This window comes from Lethenteron reissneri, chromosome 49 (genome assembly GCF_015708825.2).
Source record: "Lethenteron reissneri isolate LAM-NWPU_2019-01 chromosome 49, ASM1570882v1, whole genome shotgun sequence".
Taxonomy (NCBI): Eukaryota; Metazoa; Chordata; class Hyperoartia; order Petromyzontiformes; family Petromyzontidae; genus Lethenteron; species Lethenteron reissneri.
The window spans coordinates 8040839-8063626 of NC_083827.1; the positions used below are offsets into that span (position 1 = coordinate 8040839).

The window sequence follows — 22788 nt, forward strand, 5'->3', positions numbered from 1 at the left end:
TGCCACTGCCACTGACCCAGTCACCCACCCAGCCACTCATTGATCGACAGGTTTCGTCAGGGTTCTCCTCCCTTCTGATCGATCTGCCGGCTGCAGGCAGCCTCGAGAGCAGCGCCGGGAACATTGCGGTGCCGGGGCTCTATGACTCGGTGGCGCCGCTCACGAGGGAAGAGAAGGAGATCTACGAGAAAATCCACTTTGACCCCGAGGAATTTCGCAAGGAGATTGAGGCACCAGCCTTGCTCTACCCCACCAAGGCAAGGCCCGCCGGGACCCGACCCCCTAATTGCCTTACCGTGCCGATTATTGTCATCGTCGTCATCACCGTCATCATAATGTACTTCATCTTTGGTCTATCCCACTACTTGGATGAAGGCCTCGCCAACGTTGATGCCATCCCATTATTTTATTGTTATCCAATTGCTTGAATGATTACACTGGTCAACAGTGAAAACACTTTTTTTTCTGGCCTGGACTTTTGCAGCTGTTTTAGACTAATTTCAATGTGCTGATTCCAAATCTGATCTCAGATTTGCTCTATCACATCTCATTTTATGCTATTGGCTTACCCCATTTTCATTGATTTTACCCAAAATTAACTCTGTCACTTATGATTGCAAGTTGTTACGAGTCAGTGACTGCTTTAGTGTTAAAATATGGTGCTGTATTTTTATGATAGTGTGTTCATAATATAATTCTATGTAGATATCCACATTTATTTAATATTTTTCTTCTGCAGTTTTTATTAAAAATGCAAAATTTGATATCTCAAAAACCTGATGTGATAGACAAAACTGATGCCAGATTTGGAATCAGCACCCCAAAATTACCTTAAACCCGTTGGAATACCTTGTGCCAGAAAAAGTGTGTTGACCAGTGTTGTGAGTCTGATAATTATCAGACCGATCGTCGGTAGGGTAGCTGCCAATTCTCTTCCTCCCAGCGACGACCTGCGGGTAAATGTATGTGTCGGGGACCGAAGCTGCAGGGGTGGGAGGGAGGTGGGAGGGTAAGAGGGAAGGGGGAGTAGGAGAAGAGAGGGGAAGGGAGGGGGAGAGGGGAGCATGTATGCATTCTGTGATCTTTATAGTGAGCAGTTAACCATATACAAATATTAAAAAGTTGTCTTCCTTTCCACTGTTAATTGGTTTTTTACCCTTCTATCTGGCAACAAAACTGACACCTTTTTTACAAGGAGTCATGTTTGCAAGTCATAATGCAAACACAAAACATAACTCTGATAATGTATGCACTGTCCTTGAAGCTGATTGGTCCACACCCGAGACAGCTTTCTTTAGAGCCTAGTCTCACATGGGTTGGACCAGATGATGTTTGCATTATGACTGCAGGTATTGTGGTCTATGCAAACATGACTCCTTGTAAAAAAGGTGTCAATTTTGTTGCCAGATAGAAGGGTAAAAAAACAATTATCATATGTTTTACTGGCAAATGAGGTTCCAATGGTGTAAATTCTTTTCCACTGTTCACTCTTCGAGCCTGCTAATAACGAGCCACCACTGCTCGTGTTATTACCCTGCGCGTGCCGGAAGAGGAGGCTGTCACATGGCTCTGTGGCTACGGGGGCTAACGTCCACTCACAATATAAAACACCGACAAACATATGCGTACATTTCATCATTTTATTGCATATCTGGTGCTCTAACCGTATGACAGTCGCGTGCAAAAAAAAAGTATTGTTCACTAAATAAATAAATAAAACTGCTGATCCTCCATTCAATTTCATCGTGCAGGACAAAATCCTGATGCACCGCTGGCGCTACCCGGCTCTCTCGCTGCACGGGATCGAGGGGGCATTCGCCGACCCGGGCATGAAGACCGTCATTCCCCGCCGCGTGCTCGGCAAGTTCTCCATCCGCATCGTGCCCAACATGGACCCAGACGTCGTGGAAGACCAGGCGAGTCATCGGCGTTGTGGCTACGGGGATGGGGGGGACGGGGAGCGGTGGGACAGCCTTGCGCCGTCTCTTTTTAAATCCTTTATATTAAGTTCGCTTGCTTGCTTAGGACCGTGCAAATCTTTCAGTCGTTTTTTAACCCACTTCCCGTTGATCCAATCGAACTGACATTTTGCACACAGACTCGTTGTGCGTGACAATTTATTTTCGTGGAAAAAAAATTGCTAAATTTTACACTGTTTAGGGAAATGTTTTTAAATATTTAATTACCAATTGTTTAATGCTGCCAGACAATCATCTGACCCATAGGTGGCAGCCATCTCAAGCCAGAGGACGAGAGGACTCTAGCCGCCCCGATGCCACGCATATAAAGGATTTAGAGGGAAAAACTTTGTTTGTACGGGTTAATTTTTTATCCTCGAGCTACAACGTTTCACTTGATACAGCAAATCTGGCTGTGACGGTCCCACCTGATGACGGAGACTTGTGTTGCCTCCGAAACGTCGTGATATTTTATTATTTTATTTTTATTAATTTTAATTTCATTTTTTTACCTACGTCACTTTACCGACAAAACTAAGAGTATGAATCCTTGCAGTCACGAAAGCTTCAAATCTAGAAGTTTCTAGGAGGCTCAAGCTGAACACGTGGGGGAGCTGGTAGCCCATCCCTCATCTATCGTGGGTTCGGTCCGGATCCCTAACGATGCCTGCTGTATATTTGGAGTTTGCACGTCTCTCTCCCCCCATGGTCACGTGGATTTTTCTCCGGGTCCTCCGGTTTTTCCGTCCACATTTACAAACGTGCATTTAGAGTATTTGGATGCTAAATATTTGCACGTGATAAGCTACTTCGTTGGGTATCATTTGTGGCCAGGTCGCATCTGAAAATAGCTAAATAGCTCAATAGAAGCAGTCAAAATGCAAACAAAAAGAAACAACTCTGATAATAATAATGATATGCACTGTACTTGAAGTTGATTGGTCCACACCCGAGACAGCTTTTAATAGAGCCTAGTCTCCATTGGTGTTGGACCAGATGACGCCAAAAGGCGTACAACTCAAAAAACAGTGCACTATCAGAGTATTGAGAGCTCGGGGTAAGCATTTACACTATGAGACATCTCCTTTACCAGTGGCAAAATATAGTAGTAGGTTTTTACCCTTTCAACTGATACAAAAACTGACACCTTTATACAAGGCATCATGTTTGCAATAACCACAACACAAGCAGTCAAAATGCAAACAAAAAGAAACAACTCCGATAATGATAATGATATCATAGCTCAATAGACTTTAACCTGGTAAAATAAAAATTCAATATATCAGCCCTGTCCACTTTAAATATCCACGGCCTCACTCCGCTACTATCCCTGTTCACACAAAGTGAACAGACTCCCTCTCCTCGCTCCTTCCGTCGTTGGCGTCGCCTGCTGCTCGTAAGCATTGCGGGTTGAGAACGAGGTGAAAGCTAGGTGGAACCGGGACAAAATCTCAACCAACGCCCACCGGCGTGGTGAAGCCTACCAAATATTGTTGTTGAAGTGGTAAACTTAGCAATGACGGTACTGTGGTGAGCAGGCACGGATTGGGCCATAGGGCAGAAATCTGGGCAAACGCCAGTGGGCCGGTCCATTCCGAGGGCTGGTGGGCCGGCCTGTGTGTGTCAATGGAAAATGTGATCAGAGTAAGATTTTATTTTATTATAATTTATTACCTCTAATGTGAACACTTCATTGTTTATTTACGCTCTCAGTCAGCATTAAGTCCCCATATATTCGGCAGCTCCAAAGATTCTTCCCCACGGGGCCTCTTTGTGGTTTTTGAACCCAGCCCATATGGGCCAATGAGACCGGAACGGCAATTTGGCGCCCCGTGTGTTTACAAATTCCTGGGCAGATTTCTTTTGTCCCAGTCTGTCACTGGTGGTGGGTCACGAGGAATGGAGGTTCTGGAAACTCTGCTCACCCTTGCGCTCCCCGCTGCTTATCTGCATCTCTGGACAGGTGCGGCGCCATCTGGAGGCCGTTTTCGCCCGGCGCAAAAGCCCCAACAAGCTGCGGGTGTGGACCGAGGTTAAGGCCAAGCCCTGGGTGGCCAACGTCACCGACCCACTCTACACGGCTGGCCGCAGGGCTTTTCAAGCAGGTGGGTGCCACAGAGCTGGCAGTACCGGCTGCCACAGTACAAACTGCTGCCCTTTTGTCAGTCCACTGCTGGGTGAGGACTTCCCCCGCTATAAACTATTTTTAATTTCGATTTAAAGCTTTTGTGACTGCAGGGATTCATCTTCTTGGTTCTTTCGGTAAAGTCACAGTAAAAGGGAAATAATAAAATAATAAAAATAAACATCATAAAATATTTTATTATTTTACATGGTAAGGCCCACTGAGCTATATTAGCTCTTTTTCAGAAGCGACCTGGCCACAAATGATAGCTCAACAAAGTGGCTTATCACGTGGAAATGTATAGCAGGTAAATACTCTAACTGGATGTCGATTATAAATGTGGAGGGAAAGACCAGAGGAGGTCCCAGATAAAATTCCACACGACCACTGGGAAAAAACATGCAAACTCCTAAAATACAGGTGTCAGGATTTGGGTCGAACCCACGACCTCCTGTATACAAGGCAAGGGCGTTAACATCTCGCCACCGTAGCATCCACGCTGTCCGGTTCGTGGGTGTTAGTTGACCGTACATCACCGTGCCGGTCAGTGTGGGTGGGTGAAGGCAGGAGGCATAGGCATTGGGACATAGTACAGTAAAATCTTGGATTGCGAGTAACTTGGTCCGCGAGTGTTTTGCAAGACGAGCAAATTTTTTAAATAAATATTAATTTGATAAACGAGCGAGGTCTTGCAATACGAGTAGTACGCGTATACACTTTGTCTGCCGAGCGTCACGTGATCACAATTGATATACGAGTGCTTTGATATACGAGTGCGTTGGATTACAAACAAGTTTCCGGAACGAATTATGCTCGCAATCCAAGGTTCTACTGTGCATTACAATATGGACTGCACTGCACTGCCCTTTTCTGACAATTTATCTGTGCAACAGTCTACAGCACCTGTTTTACGCGTAGTCATTGCCCATCCAAGCACCGTCCAAACTCAATCATGCTGAACTTAGCTTCCGAGATCTGACGAGATCAGGCACTTTCTTGTGACTCGTCCATGAGAAGTAATACAGTACGAGTGGTCACTGCCCACATTTAGACTACATCTCAAAACGATAACGAATGACCGATAGGAATCGAACGGCCACTTCAGTGAGAACTGGCTTGTGCGGTTTAGTGCACAAAACTCCTTGTTGATTAATAAGAAAAAATTGTGTTGAATATTTTTTGTATTTGCTGTTCCGGAACGCAAGTGTACGGGCGTGAACCCGACCTTATTCGCGAGGGCGCCACCATCCCGATCGTGGCAGAGCTGGAGAGGGTGGTCGGCAAGGGAGTCGTGCTGCTGCCCATTCGGCGGCGCAGACGACGCCCCGCACTCGCAGAACGAGAAGGTCGACAGGTGAGCAGCGTGCGGCGCGACGCCGTCGATTTACTGACTCGCTTTCAGGACCGCCCGGCTTAAGTTTAAAGGGAACAAGATTTCTGGGAGGTTCAATCGGGACACGTGGTGACCTAACTAGCACCCACTCCCTCTTTCAGCCCCGCCTGCTTATACATAGCCACGCCCGTTCGGCCACTAGCTCCACCCACACAGGGAACAGCCTCTCTGATATTGGCCCCTGCCACTGCTCATAGGCCCTGCGCACTCTTCTACCAACCCCGCCTACTACTTAGTGGGAGAAGCGACACCGCCCACTGTTCAGGAAGTGGGAGGATCCACTCCGCCCACCACTCATAGTCAAAGGTGACAGAGACTTTTCCGTTGAAGCGCCAACGTTTTTGGAACAACGTTTTTTTCACCCTTAATGTCCTAAATCTTCCTTTTAAAAAAAAATCTAGTGCTGGATACAACTGCGTTTGCAAATGTGATTTGTAACTTTCATCCTTACCCATGGATTGATAGTTAATTTTTAATGTGCAATTTTATGGAGGGGACTGCGTGTTGTCTTGGTGTGGTCTGGGACTGCTCTTGCTGTTGTTTTTCTGCCTTGCCCAGCCTTGGGGATTGGTATACTTATGCAATTTGAACTTATACACTTCATCTATTTTCTGTATTTATTTTTGAGTGATTTGGTGACCTTCGCCTGTTCGTTGCACTCCTGTCATTGTTTGCTGTTGTAACCTTCCTACCTGCCCCTACTGGACATAGCTTATCGGATTTCTCCAGGATAAATAAATATTCTGATTCTGACTCAGATAGTCCCTCCCATTTCTCAGGGAGCTCCACCCTCCTTTGCCCATATTATGAGTTGGGCATAAGGCCGTCGGAAAAATACAGGGCCTCCTCTACTTACGAACATTCGACTTACGAATTTTCAGAGATACGAACAAACCTGTCCGTGTGTCCAGTTGCCTGTTCAGACTGAGAGTCGTAAGTTCAACCACCATTCAGTAGATGGCGGTGGTGGCATCTACATCTGCAGCACCTGAAGAAACAGTGGCATCTACATCTGCAGAACGTGAAGAACCAGTGGCATCTACATCTGCAGAACCTGAAGAACCAGTGGCATCTACATATGCAAAACCTGAAGAAACCAGTGGCATCTTACACTGCAGAACGTGAAGAACACCAGGTGGCCCTCTACATCTGCAGAACGTGAAGAACCAGTGGCATCTACATCTGCAGAACGTGAAGAACCAGTGGCATCTACATATGCAGAACCCGAAGAACCATGGGCATCTACATATAAAGGAGATTATACAACTTTTAAAGCCATTCCACGTGTTAAGTGTACACGCCGTACAACATGTTTTAAATTGACAGGAGTAAAGTTGGACTTACGAACAAATCGACTTACGAACAGACCTCTGGAACCTATTCATAATACACGTTTTTGGGTTAGATCGCGTTATTTATAAATGTGTCGTAACCCTCCACCACCCGACACGGCCAATCAGCACAGTGAGAAAAGACTAATAGTTCACTACTTTAGCCCACCAGTGTGTTGAAGAGTGAAACCACAACATTTACAATTTTTGAGTACGACGTTTCGCTGGTAATTACATCCAGCATCATCGGGCGAATTGCCCTGATTGGCCGTGTCGGGTGGTGGAAGGTTACGACACATTTATAAATAACGCGATCTAACCCAAAAACGTTTATTATGAATAATATTGGTCGCGACAGCCCTACGTGTTAAACTCTGGAACCTAACTCATTCGTCAGTAGAGGACTCCCTGTATTCCACTTTTCGCAAATGTTTACAGGATACACTCGGACAACTTTTTCTGAAACCACCATGGAACTGTTCCGACCAAATCAGGACGTCCTTTAAGGCCAAGTGACTGACTGGGCAGAGTGATTGAGTGAGTGCTCGCGGCATGCATGGCTAGCCAGCTTGATGTAGTGCACCAGCTTTGTTGTTTGTCTCAATGCAGGATAAACTTCATCAATGGGATCAAAGTGTTTGCCGCTTTCCTGCATGAGGTGGGACAGCTTCCGCGGGAGCCAGCTGCAAAGGATGTTGGGAATTCGGATGTGCCGCCCGCTCAGTAATTGCACAGGGCAATGAACTACGAAATCTAAAGACGAGATCACACGAGCGTTCTCAAGGATAGGGAGGATAATTTGCAATTTTTAGCAGGTGATTTTTGCTGTCGTATCTATTTCACAAGAACAATTGGGTAACGCTTCCAAATGCCGTGTGGAAGCTGGAAATTGAACCACTTGATTTTGGTAAGAATGATCAGTATGTATGTATGTTAAACTTATTTCACACCGTACGTGGGCGGTAAAGTAGCTTTGGCGTTAATTCCAAAATATATTGGCACATTTTGTTAAAAAAATACTATCAATTAAGTCAACTCTCGAATATCCTGGGTAATGCTGGAGACGGTTGACCCAGATAAAACAAAAGGGTACATGATAAAATTAATAAAAGTGTATTTGGCTTTTTATGCGTGTGCATCGATTTCGCACGTGGAATGGGAGCGAAGACTTAGAACGAGGATATGATTTTGTACGGTGGTGCAGAGAGCACTTTCCGTACGACAAACATGTTCTTGAATTGTTAAAATCACACTAATCTTTCCTCGCGGAATTCCTGAGGCAGGGCCGGGTTTAGGCCTTAGCTAAGTAAGCCACGGCTTAGGGCCTCATGTTACGTGGGGCCTCCAAATACGGACAACACCAAAAACTAAAAATAATTCAAAGTTTCAAGTTTTATATAATTGGTTGAAAAATAAAGGAGTTATATTTATTCCAATATGATTTTTCTTTTAGAGCCATTCCTTGATGGGATTATTTTAAGCTTGCAGCGGTTTAGAGCCCCAGCAATGCGACAATCCGGCCCGGGTCTGAGGTCACGTGGGCCCCGAGCCACTGACCCTCAACGAGTTATGAGCAGCTCATGATCGCACCTGGCATCCTGCATGAATACATTGTATTAGTGTTTTATAAGCACGGTTAATCAGAAACCCGGGTAACATGCCCACGGACAATCGAGAGATGACTATGTTTTATTGCCAACGTAATTTCGGCCCGTTACGTTATGACCATGGTGTGAAGACTTTATTGCTGACGTCGGTAAAGTGATGGGCCGTCGGTGAGAAAATGAGTGCCCCTCGATTTTAGTTTACAACCATGCTATTCATTTCGACGAAATTCTGTACAATTACACAACTAATTGCACGCTGCGTGTGCTGCGATGAACCTACCAAAGCTTGGATTACCTTCAAATGAGAAACGTGCGAGAGTACAGCCTCCTGTGTCAGACCACTGCTGGATGAGGGCCTCTCTACATCCTGGGGGGCCATGGGTGTTGTTTGATTCTACTTGACCCCTAACACCGGTCAATGTGGGTTAGTGAAGTGAGGAAAGCCCAGCACTTGTTCAGATACTACTCACCGCTGATATTAGCCATGGCCGGGAATGTAATTTGGGCCATCGGGCTTGTAATTCAGTGCGCGATTCACTTTACCACTACTCCCTTCGAGATAATATAATCTATTGCACTATTCAAAATAGAAAATTCAGATGCATAGAGGTTGGAAATCGCATAGAAGATTGCCATTGAAAGATCTGTCTCGTGCAGCAACGCGGGTTCCCACCAAGCACACTGCCGTTCGAACGCTGGGTATATACCTGTCAACCCGTACGGTTTACCCTGTATTCTTGTACAGGGAAAGTGAGTTGTCAGGTCCATACGGCGTACAGACGTTTCAATATGGGCAAAACTTTTTTTGCCTATTTGTTCGTTTCTCGCTTGTGATGGGACTTTTGATGATGAACGTTGAGTTTTATAAGGGGCACGGGGTGACCCAACAAGGTTTGAATTGGTCTGTAATAAGGAGGGCGCTGATAAGGGGTTGACAGGTTTGTGAGTAGCGCTCGTGTGAGTCAGCAGGCGGCAGTGGTAATTCTTTGAGCGAAAGGAGGCTTGCATTTGGTCTCAAGAGGGCGCGTGCTTCTGTGCAATCGAATCATTTTCTCCGCCTGTACGTCATGCAGAGAGGGAATGGCTTTTGCGACGACATGAGAGATTGGTGCGAGAATGATGTGCCCACTACTTGAGCATATTGGCACAAGAGAGAGGAAAGTGGAAACAAATTGTACGGTAGACACCTACACGCCAGTTTAACACGTAGGAGGCTTTCGCGACTAATATCATCCATGATAGAGGTTTTTGGGTTAGATCGCGTAAATATATAAATGTGTCGTTAGTTGTAATTACTGGCGAAATGTCGTACTCAGATTGTAAATGTTGTGGCTTGGCTCTCCAACACACCGGTGTGCTGTACTAGTGACGAATTGGCACGTTCTGTTTACGTGACAACCCTTACTAGTTGGCTGTGTCGGGTGGTGGCGGGTTTTAACGACACATTTATCTAATCCCAAAACCTCTATTATGAACCTACAGGCTATCTGCCCATGGATCGTGACGATGATGATGATGTGCGTCATACCGTATATGCCGTGACGGTGCTGTTTGGTTGGGACTCACTGAAGCAAGCGATGGATCGAGTCGAGCCATGTTAATTTGTATGTGCTGTGGACATTAAAGCCATTAGAAAATAAACTACGAGCAAATGCATACGGCTGTATTTCTTTATCTTTATTGCTGCGTAAAGCATTTTAACTTCCATGAGCTATTGCAGATCATATTGCCTGAAAGCGCAACAAATCCAGCTCGATTAATTCAAGTGAAATATGAAAAGACTGAATCTTGATTTGAAGCTTTCGTGGCTGAAGAAATCCATACAATTTGGTTCTTTCGGCAAAGGCACGTAGATAGAAAAAATAATCAAAGAACACGACGTTTCGGTCGCAACACAACGTCACCTGATGACGGACGCTTGTGTTGCGACCGATATGTCGTGTTCTTTTATTATGTTTTCTATCCACGTGACTTTACCGACAGAACCAGAGAGGATGAAAAGACTGCATTGGTTGTCCCTTGATAATTCCAATATGTACGTATTGGTGCCGTAACATCACACGCCGTGGGGGTTAATTATGCATCACGTCCCTGCTATGACATTAACCTGCATCTGGCGGTCGTGTCACCTACAAACAACGCCGTTGAGGGAGTCAAGGGGAAGCCAGCTTGCCCATTCCTTCACTCCCCGTGGCTCACGAAGGCTCAAGTGCGGTGCGTGTCGCAGCGAGGTGATGGTGAGCTGGGATGGAAGGAGCTTCAACCATGGAGCCTGCCCATGGGTAGAGAACTCAAGAGACAGGGAGAGAGGCTGATTATATTTCAATAACATTTGATTACTCCATTCGCACAATGTCAAATTGATCGATTTGGCCGTTCGTGGTTTCAATGGTGATAACCAGTGAAGATTTGCCCCATGCATAGAGATCCACAGACTAACACAGAGACCCATGGTGCGAGGCTAGCTAGATTCACTAAGACTCACGTAGAGACCCCGTAGACTCGCACAAAGACCTACAGACTGACATAGACACCCATATAGAATCTCACAAAGACCCACAGGATCCCATAGACACCCATAGACTAACACAGAGACCCATGGTGTGAGGCTAGCTCTATTCTTTAAAGCTCACATAGAGAACCCCATAGACTCGCACAAAGACCCACATAGAGACCCGTATAGACTCATACTCGTATAACCCACACGGTAACCCATGGGTGCGATGATTCTGGGAGAAAGCCTCTTCTGCGGATATCACAGCTCACTGCGGGATTGTGTTTTGCAAGGCTTCGGGTGATGCCACTCCCTCCAGATTGGGTGTCTCTCCAAGCTCATCCCATTGATTTGCCCCATTCACTGTGTTAAGTTGTTGTACGGCAATGAGCTCAGAGCCATTCCCACGAGTCATAGGACTGCGGTCACCAGCCAGCAGAGGGCCCCAGTGCTTAAGCTTCGCTGTGATCATGAGGATATTTTAATATATTCTTGAAGTCTAAATAGAAATTTGCATTTGTCCCCACCTATCCCGCCATCCCTTCCATTGATCCCCCCCCCCCGCCTGTCTACCCCCCCCCACTCCCCCCCGTCTACCCCCCCCCACTCCCCCCCGTCTACCCCCCCACTCCCCCCCGTCTACCCCCCACTCCCCCCCGTCTACCCCCCCCCACTCTCCCCCCCGTCTACCCCCCACTCCCCCCGTCTACCCCCACCCCCCTCGTCTACCCACCCACCCCACCCCACTCCCTCCCATCCCACCCCCCCCGTGCCCCCACACCGACCCACAAAAACCCCAAATCGTGACGCTTTAACAGCCGAGCGCCGCTGTGCCCCCCTCCCCCCCGCCCCAACACAACGCAGGGTGAACTACATCAACGGCATCAAGCTGTTCGCCGCCTTCCTGCACGAGGTGGCCCAGCTGCCCCCCGCTGCTGCCGCCGCCGTTGCCGGAGCCGGCGCCGCGGGTTCCAACTCGCTGGGGGGTGCCCGGAGCTCGGAGCCCAACGGGGGCACTGCCAGGTCCACCACCTCCGCCGAAGCGGCCGTGATGTGCTGCGTGCTGCTGCTGGGGATGCAGGTGGCGCGGAGGGCTGGAGAGTGAAGCCCCCACCCATTCACCATCACCACCCACCCACCATCACCCACCATCACCACCCACCCACCCACCCACACCACCATCACCACCCACCCACACCACCATCACCACCCCCCACCCCATCACCACCCACACCACCCACCCACCACCCACCCCCACCACCATCACCACCCACCCACACCACCATCACCACCCACCCACACCACCATCACCACCACCCACACCACCATCACCACCACCCACACCACCATCACCACCCTCCCACCCACCATCACCACCCTCCCACCCACCATCACCACCCTCCCACCCACCATCACCACCCACCCACACCACCATCACCACCCACCCACACCACCATCACCACCCACCCACACCACCATCACCACCCACCCACACCACCATCACCACCCTGCGAATTCTCCACCGTCGGTTTTTTTTGTACCTCTCCGCGCCGTCGCTTTTGATTTTTTTCAACACCGAGGACTTTTTTGGAGTTTTTTTTGCCTTCGCCGATGGACGCCAGCCGATTCGCGCCCAGCGTGAGAAGTTGGATGATGATCGCCGCCGTCGTTTTATTATTATTATTGTTGATGTTGTTCCGCTTATTTTTTTTATGCTTTGTACATTGGAAGATGCCACGGTGTAACTATTAGTACGTTGAACTTGCAATTTAGAGGTCACCGGTGTCTCAAGTCTCTCTCCACCCCCGCCACCCACCTCTGTCTCCACCCAGCAGCATCAATTGGTTCACCACATTCACTAAAGCCATCAGCAGCTCGCGCGCGGTGAAGTAAAGTGTGGGTACCCCCCCCCCCCCACCTCTTCGAAAACATGTGGCGAGTGTGTACGAGTGAGTCAAAATACCCTCTCGAATGCCTCTCTTTGAGGAGTCCCTTCCACTGGCAGTGAGTGTGGGCAAGAAATTGCAGGGCTGCGCCTTATCGTACACCGCACTGGACGCTTCTGTCCTTGGTTGTGCGCTAGTTGTGGGGAAGTTGCCATCGGTCCACAGCCTTTTTAAATCCTTTATATTAAGTTCACTTGCGTGTTTGCGCGCTTACGACCGTGCAAATCTTTCGGTCGTTTTTTAACCCACTTCCCGTGATCCAATCGAGTTGACATTTTGCACACAGACTCGTTGTGCGAGACAATTAATGTTCGTGAAAATTTTTTTTCCAAAATTTTACACTGTTTAGGGAAAACAAATTAAATATTTAATTACCAATTGTTTAATACTGCAGACAATCATCTGACCCATAGGTGGCAGCCATCTCAAGCCAGAGGATGAGAGGACTCTAGCCGCCAGGCATATAAAGGATTTATAGTGAAAAACTTTGTTTTTACTGGTTATACTTATAAATCCTTTATATTAAGTTCGCTTGCTTGCTTTCGTGCGTGCTTGCTTACGACCGTGCAAACCTTTCGGTCGTTTTTTAACCCACTTCCCGTGATCCAATGGAGCTGACATTTTGCACACAGACTCGTTGTGCGAGACAATTAATGTTCGTGAAAAAAAATTCAAAATTTTTACACTGTTTAGGGAAAACAAATTAAATATTTAATTACCAATTGTTTAATACTGCAGACGGTCATCTGACCCATAGGTGGCAGCCATCTCAAGCCAGAGGACGAGAGGACTCTAGCCGCCAGGCATATAAAGGATTTATAGTGAAAAACTTTGTTTTTACTGGTTATACTTGTTACACTTTTTTTTATTCCGTTGTGTCAGATGTTGAAGGCAACTTCGGTTAGTTGAGTCTCAGAAGCCTCACTCGTGTTCTCAGCATCACCAGCAGCCATCCAGGAGTTGACAACAAATATTACCACCGCTTCAGGTCAACAGCGGTTGTCCTATGCGGAGAATGGATCCCTGCCACAGGAACGTGGAATTTCAACCAATGGCTCAGGAACCTCGTCATCGGATCAGCATCCACTCAACGCTCATTTGAGCAGGTGGCATTTCACTTTTGGCGATGGTCGTGGGGTGATGCATCGATTCAGTTTGTTGTCCTTCCCCCGCAACTCCGATTAGCACGGTTGGCTACGTTCAGTGCGAAAGAAGTTCAACTTGAATACACACTGCCCATAGACTAACACTAACTGTAGACTAACACTACCCATAGACTCAACACTGCCCATAGACTAACACTAGCCATAGACTCAACACTGCCCATAGACTAACACTAACTGTAGACTCAACACTGCCCATAGACTAACACTAACTGTAGACTAACACTACCCATAGACTCAACACTGCCCATAGACTAACACTAGCCATAGACTCAACACTGTCCATAGACTAATACTAACCATAGACTCAACACTGCCCATAGACTAACACTGACCATAGACTCAACACTGCCCATAGACTAACACTACCCATAGACTAACACTGACTATAGACTCAACATTGCCCATAGACTAACACTAGCCATAGACTAACACTAACTATAGACTCAACACTGCCCATAGACTAACACTGACCATAGACTAACACTAACTATAGACTCAACATTGCCCATAGACTAACACTAGCCATAGACTCAACACTGCCCATAGACTAACACTAACTATAGACTCAACACTGCCCATAGATTAACACTAGCCATAGACTCAACACTGCCCATAGACTCAACACTGCCCATAGACTAACACTACCCATAGACTCAACGCTACCCAGACTCAACACTGCACCTCTGATTATCACGGTTGGCTACGTACGGTGTGAAAGAAGTTCAACATACCGTACATACATAATATCGATCTTCCAAGCCTCAGATGCGTGCATCGATTCGCATGCATCTGCCTGCAGGCTCCTTTAGACGCCTAAAACTCGCCACGGGTTTTCATCGATTCTCTGAATCAAACCGTGACCTCAAATTGTGGCCATTCACCGATTTTGCTACGACGCTGGTTTGGTTGGTGGTGGTGGCGGTGATGAGGCGTTGTGGGCCTAGTCGATAAGATTCTGCTGTATTTATTGCACGTTGCCGGAAGGCATCATCCATTCTATCTCTAAAGTAGTCGTGTTTTCGTTCGTTCTTCCCCCTGCACCTCCGATTAGCACGGTTGGATACGTACGGTGCTAAAGGAGTTCAGCATATATACATTATATTTTGCATATACATATGTACACCAGTGTTATTAATATGAATATGCTTAAGTGAAAGCATAATAAAAGCATCTTGTTTGCATCGGTCCTTTTACGTGTATTTATTTTAATAGGATGAGCGGCATCGCTTTTCCTTCACGAAATCCCCATCAGCCATGATCACTCCACTGCTGGATGAAGGCATCCCCCAAGCGGGCACCCCCCCCCCCCCCCCCCATGATGAAACCACACCAAGGATCTGCACGTGACCCGATTCCTCGTTCCGTCTCCACAGTAGACTCCACTCAGATGCGTTGCATTCTTTGGCTGCCACTCAGTTATTATTATTATCCCATGACCATTGGTCATCATCCCTTCCAGCGCTGTCCCCCGCTTCACCCATAGCTCTCAGGAAGAAAAAAAGCCAATCCAATGCTATTGAGGGGGCGTCGTGGAAAAATGCCATTGTCCAGAAAGTAGGCTTTTCAGCTGAGAGTGGGCAGATTAAATGGTTTAAAAAGCTGAGTTATTAAGTTCATTGTGCAGCCATCCTTGGGGACATGATACGAAAAGAACTCTTCACGATCAAAAGTGAATTGTGGAGAGTTTGTTCCAGTGAAGCTGTGATGTATTAGTTTGAGAAATACAATGCAGGTATTCTTAGGTTTTTTTCGGTAAAGTAACGTAGGTAAAACATTAAAAAAGTAAAATAAAATAAAAATCACGACGTTTCGGAGGCAACACAAGCTTCCGTCTTCAGGTGGAACCGTCACAGCCACGACAGCTGTATCAAGTAAACGTGATTTTTATTTTATTTTACTTTTTTAATGTTTTACCTACGTGACTTTACCGAAAAAAACTAAGAATATGAATCCTTGCAGTCACGAAAGCTTCAAATCTAGAAATAATGCAGGTAGCTGTAACGCCTCAGAGGTCAGAGGTCAGAGCGCTGAGCTGACACTGCTGAGGTCCTGGGTTCGAACCTAGGGTTCTCTAAGCGTCGTGAGTTGGTGGTACCAGCCTAGTAAACAATGAATGCACACGCACAAAACCCCTATCACATGATAATTTGATTCCGCAGAAAATATGGCGAAATGACACACACTGCGAATAAAAAGACTAAAAATTATTTTATTGAGACGTGCTGCTTCTTACTGCGAGTACGGAGGTTCTAAATGCGAGGTCATCACCCAGCAAACCAAAGTAGTCGGGACCAGTTACGATCATTTGTGGGCACGGGGCTTTCGCACAGTCTCAGATGCAGCTCCGTTATATCCACTTCCGCGGACCGTTCTCTAACGCCACTCGTTTGCGAGATACCCCAATGGAGTATTCGGCCTCGCGACGCGACAACGATTTATCGACAGCACGGTAGGAACGCAATCGGTGGGAACGGTAACGTAATTAAATATCAATGCGGCGTTGTTTTTTGTTCTCGTTTTTTTGGATGCCCTCAATTTCATTTGCGTTGTCACCAAAGATCGTCGTCGGCAGTGCCTCGGGTTTCGAGGAGGACGTCTGTCAGGTTTGGTGGTGGCTCGTGAGGTGGTCCCAATTCTGGATCCGCAGATCTTTGGGCACTGGGTTGCACGCTTGTCCCAGATGGAAGCGGAATCCGCGGTGCCGGGTTGGCTTCCTGCACCACAAGGACGGCACGCATTAATAACGTCCGTCAATTTATAGTAGTAGGTTTTTACCCTTTCAACTGGTACAAAACTGACACCTTTATAACAAGGGATCATGCTTGCAATAACCACAACACAAGCAGTCAAAATGCAAACAAAAAGAAAACAACTCTGATAATGATAATGATATGTACGCCTTTGGGCGTCATCTGGTCCAACACCAAAGGAGACTAGGCTCTAAGAAAAGCTGTCTCGGGTGTGGACCAATCAACTTCAAGGACAGTGCATATCATTACCATCATCAGAGTTTTCTATTTGTTTGCATTTTGACTGCTTGTGTTGTGGTTATTGCAAACATGATCCCTTGTATAAAGGTGTCAGTTTTGTACCAGTTGAAAGGGTAAAAACCTACTACTATATTTTGCCACTGGTAAAGGAGGTCTCATAGCGTCTGTCAATTTGTCGCAGACGACGGCGTCACTCTTCATGGCCTGACCCGAGCAGTAGCAGCAGAATGCAGAAAGCAGCGTTCTCCCTCCGCCCCCCCCCCTCCCTACCTCCCTCCCGCTCACTCTCTCTCGCCATCCCTCGTTTAGATAATGTTTTTTTTTGGTGTCACGACGCAGTTGGGGTGCTCGGCGTGCCACGCGCCGGGACGCGTCGGGCGTGGGCTGGGGACAGGCGGCGGTCGCGTCGAGGGGAACGCGCGGAACGAAAGGGGGTGCCGACCTCTTCTTACTGCCCAGAGAGAGAGGAGAGGGAGAGAGGAGAGAGAGAGGAGAGAGAGAGGATTGAGAGGGGGGGGGGGGGGGTTACATCAAGCAAAGCATTAAAAAAAACGAAATGATGAACGAAGCAAAGTGCCGACTACACCGAGCATCTTCTTATTTCCTCTGATCGTAAAAAAAAAGAGAGAGACGAGAGGAGAGGGAGAGATGACACGCAAATTCGTGAAGCGTTCCATATTTTTGGAGCTCTACATGTAGTTATGAGCTACCCGTCGGAGGCCGTCAGACTACGAGAAGGGCTGCGTGCAGAACGAGAGAGACCGAGAGAGTGAGCGAGAGGTGGGGGTTAACATAAAGCAAAGTTATTATAAAAAAAAATATTACGAAATGATGAACGAAGAAAAGTGCCGACTACACCGAGCATCTTCTTGTTTCCACTGATCGTAAAAAAAAGAGAGAGAGAGGAGAATGCTGAATAAATGTTGTTGCCCTATTTGTTTGATTAAGGGATGCTTCCGCCTCTGTCCGCCCAGCAGCATGAACAACAACACCGTTCATTGGCAGGTCTAACGTGTTACTCTTCCAAGACGTTTGGGCAGCGTGGAAGAGAATTTACCCACTAGAGGACGTGCCCTCGCTAGAGCTCCTTCTCGACTGGAGGCTCTTGCGCTCAGCAGTGGCGTGAGCAGGCAATTTCAGCGCTGCGCTTTTGCCACCTTTTAAACAGACCGATTATACCAGTTTTGGTAAATTTTTGGAAAACTAAATTGACAACTTGATAACAACATATTGCTCTCAGAATTATGACAATGATTTTAAAAGACTTTCTATAAATCCCACAGTAAGGGCTTAGTGTGTTTATTTTGGTTTATAAACCAGCTGTTATAAACTGTAGCAACGTCTATAGCTTCAATTGCAAAAATTGGTCTGTTTATCGCTCATGGTGCATGCATTTAAAGTTATGAGAAACTTGAGTGTAATATACTTTTACGTTTGTGGTTAATGAGAATTGTATTAAAAGTGTTTTTTTTAAATACATGACCGTTTTATTGAACTATACGTGTCCCCTGCCTGGCTCCGCCCTCGGCAACGCCCCCTTCGGGAACTCACTAGAAGGTTCTGGGCCCTACAACACGTGTCACGTGTCCCCTCTGCCACCTTTGGCCTACATCCCGTCACGTGCCCCTGCCGGCCAATCAGGCTACTACGTCCTCAATGGCCCCCTACTCTGCCAGCCCCAGAGACCTCTTCCATGACATCATATACTCTGCTGGCAGAGAGGGCGACTATACCCACCATTCATCTGTCGGTAGATGGCGCTAGGAGCGGTAGTGGCCCATTATATGTCACTACACTTGTAATGGGTTCATATGGGCCGCTTGCTGGCTACTGATTCTCTGAATCAAAACGTGACCCTGAATTACGGCGGCGACAACATACATAAAACATACATGCAACATACATGCAACGTACATCAACAGGCAGATTTGCGCATCTCATATTCCGTAAATTGAAAATTCCAAGTCACAGGAATGCAATTGGTGACCGTGAAACACAAACGATGGGCCCTATAGGAAACGTATCGAGACACAGAGATATATAGAGCCTCGTTCAGACACATAAAGAGATTCATAGATGTATAAAGAGACTCAGATATGTATATAGTGACCCATATAGATACATTTAAGACAAGAAACAGTGCGATTGTGGCCATGCGACTCATTCTATGGGCCATAAAATAAACCACTGTAGTCTGTGCTGCAATGTAGGAAGAGAAAAACGACGCAAAAACCTCTCCTGATGCTCTCTCGTCGTGGCGAGTCGTCAGACCCATTAGCTCCTGAACATCTTGCAATCATACACACGAATAGAAGAGTGGCTGTCCCATACACTGTCATAGGAATGTGAAATTTGACATCACAGTTTCGTGGAGATGACCACTGCCTCGTAATGTGCATAATGTGCATTGCTGCCACTTGAATTTGCATAACGGGGATTGAGAAACGAAGTCAAATTCACGGGGCAGACACGTGGCTCAGCGGGAACAAAGTTGCGCTTGCTGCAGAGGTTTATGGTACGAGTCTAATAGATATTTGGAACTAAGACGAACCTGAATTTGTCTGCTTCACAGTCAGCATCACAGTCCAAACTGGGCACCTTCATTACTGTATTTCAGTAGTTCACAATCAATATTCAGATAAATTATATGCCTCCCCCCGCCTCAATATATAAGTCAAACTCCCCCTATGGGTAAAACCAAACAGCGGCAGCAGCAGCAGCATCACCCCCCTACTGTGAAATCAACCGCAGACGACACGGCACTCGCCGTCGCGGCTGGCCTTGCGCTACGCGAACGCTCCGACGAGGATTGCGAGTGGTTGGAATGCGTAGAACGTCGCAGACTTGTCGTGGCAATCTCTGAGACGATCTGTTAATGCCGCCCAGAGGGCCGTCGCCTTCAAACTATCACAACCCACGCCTTCAAACCATTACATCTGATACCGTGACGTCGAAGTGTGGTGGTCCACCCCCCCCCCCCCAAAGCGTGGGGCCCGGGGCGGTCGCCCATATTCGTCGTATCCATCTCAGTCAGTCGAAGCCAGGGGTGTCGACAACCAAAAATAACAAGAAGAGACATTTGTTTTTTATTGCTCAAATTCGGTAAAACAACCCCCCCCCCCCCCCACCTAAACATATCAAGAGCCGCAATGCACTGCGTGGTGAATATCAGACGGTGCTGGTCCTCAATAAATAACGGCACAGAGTGGCGCTTAAAGAGACGCAGGCTGCCGACCAGAGGTCGCTAACGGGTTTTGATTCCTTACCCGTACCCGGCCGCACCAGGGTCGCAAATGGGTACCCGTTCCCTACCCGTACCCTACCCGAAATGAGTGACAAACGGTGACTCACCAGTGACTCACGGCCTACCCGTACCCGGCCGCATCAGGGTCGCAAACGGGTACCCGTACCTGGCCGGGTACGGGCCACCGAGCCGAAATCCCACCACAGCCGCAGGCACCGACCGATGACTCCGCTGCCCGAGTCCACGTCGGCATTTTTGCTCTGGCCCCGGCTCCCACGGGAGGAGTGCCGTTGCGTGGCTGCGAGAGAAGAGTGTGCGCGCGTGTGTGTGTGCGTGTATGTGTGCACTGTGTGTATGTGTGCGTGTGTGTGCGTGCGTGTATGCGTGCGCGTGTGTGCGTGCGTGTATGTGTGCACTGTGTGTATGTGTGCGTGTGTGTGCGTGCGTGTATGCGTGCGCGTGTGTGCGTGCGTGTATGTGTGCACTGTGTGTATGTGTGCGTGTGTGTGCGTGCGTGTATGCGTGCGCGTGTGTGCGTGCGTGTATGCGTGCGTGCGTGTGGTGGAAGCGTTGGCACAGCGGTGAGCGTGTTGCGCTACGAACCCGGTGACCCAAGTTCGATTCCCGCTCACAGCCACGGGACACCGGTGACGATTATCTGAAGCGGTCCTGGGCCTCCTCCCCTAGGTAGACTCGGCCTCAAATGAGTAACTGGTGCGGTGTGTAAGTAAACATCGCCACTGGGGGAACACAGGCGGTCGTGCGTGGTGCTGGCCCACCCAACACCCATCGTGTGCCGGTTCCAGCCTTCATCGTCAATGCTCGCTAACAGCACTTGTCCCAAAAGTCTGTTAAGGCTACACCGGGGGATCTTCATCTTTGTCTTGTGTGTGTGTGGGGTTCACTCTGGACGAGTGAGGGGGGCTGAGGGGGGTACCGCTTGCAGCTGGCAGCTGGTGCGTACTACGCACGAGGGCTGCTCGTACGAAAATACTCGCACGCTCCGTGTGCCCTCTCTCACTCACTCTCTCTCTCACTCGGCCGCTCTCCTCCTCGCGACGCTCAGCACTTTCTATTTAATCACACGTACCAGGGGAATGTGTGCGTCTTGGGGGAAAGTGCTGAGACGTTGACACCGGATGAATATTTACATTTAATGCCTTTGTTGTTGTTGAACCCATAACCATACCGATCCATATTCGTTTTTTTGGGGGGGTTGGGACACGAGGTGGTATTTTTATGTAAAAATCATTGTCGTGAACCCCTCCACCACCCGAGGAGAGTGTCACGTTTACAAAGAAGTGATTCGTTCTACGTGGCCAATGTAATCGTTGAACTTTCTGACCGGTCGGTGGTTTGGGGACTTTTGTTTTTTCACGAGCGAATTTATCTTCATCGCGGGACGTTGTGGGTCGATCTTTAAGCTTCGTCGCGTAAACGAAATATCGGCAACGAAGTGTCGCGGCTTCACGACCTGACGATGTCACCACCTGCGTCTGTCACTCGCGACGTCTCTCCGTCACTCTCTCTTCCACACCGGCCTGCAAATATTCAGCGTCACCCCACGCATTTGCGCCCCGTGACCAGATCACCCCGAATGCGCCCTGACCTCGTCGAGGAGCGTAAACCACCATGACGCAAACTGCGGTCATCCTCGCAGCTTTTGGCTGGACATCGAACACAGGTGGCCATCGCATCGCGCGCTTTCAGATGCGCTTCTGCGGCCATCTGGAACGCTCTTGCATCCGATACTAGGAAGCCAGTGGAGCTGTACGCTTCTAAATCATCAGGATTGAAAATGAATTTCTTAACAACTGCATTTTGCGTTTAGTTTTTTGTCTTTCCCCCACACCTCCGATTATCACGGTTGGCTACGTACGGTGCGAAAGAAGTTCAACGTACACCCATCAGATCTCAGAAGCTATGTGATGGATTGAGCCTGCTGAAAATGGTCCTGTGCTTGGATGGGCGATTGCTATGCACAAACAGCTTGTCCCAGGGCTTACGCAGTGGACAGCTTAACACGTAGGCTTTCGCGACCAATATTATTCATAATATAGGTTTTTGGGTCAGATCGCGTTATTTATAAATGTGTCGTAACCCTCCACCACACGACACGGCCAAACAGTAAAAAATGTGTCACGTTTTTCAAAGGACAAATTAATTGGCTTCTTTAGCCCACCGGTGTGCTGAAGAGAGAATCAACAGCATTAATAAATTTGAGTAGTTCGACGTTTCGCTGATAATTACAATCAGCTTCATCGGGCAGCCCACCAGCACACCGGTAGGCTAAAGAAGTCAATTAATTTGTCCTTTTAAAACATATTTTTTACTGTTTGGCCGTGTCGGGTGGTGGAGGGTTACGACACATTTATAAATAACGCGATCTGACCCAAAAACCTGTATTATGAGCAGTGGGCAGCGTTGGCCAGCAGAGGGCAGTGTAATAAAATACTGCCAGGACTGTATTCCACTCTGCCGTGTTCATGCTCCCCTGACCACCGCGGTGAAGTATGGTTCAAACAACGAATCGC

At 47.8% G+C, this 22788-nt stretch overlaps 1 protein-coding gene across 1 annotated transcript in view; it reads left to right on the top strand.

Annotated features, from left to right (window-relative positions):
* LOC133354921 (cytosolic non-specific dipeptidase-like) overlaps positions 1-12064 on the top strand; it is a 28057-nt gene extending 15993 nt beyond the window's left edge. The window contains 6 exon segments of the mRNA XM_061572110.1: positions 97-257; positions 1752-1916; positions 3922-4063; positions 5289-5389; positions 5391-5437; positions 11773-12064. Of these exon segments, the coding sequence (XP_061428094.1) occupies positions 97-257; positions 1752-1916; positions 3922-4063; positions 5289-5389; positions 5391-5437; positions 11773-12013 (857 nt within the window). The 3' untranslated portion in view covers positions 12014-12064.
* Positions 12065-22788: the final 10724 nt, after the last annotated feature.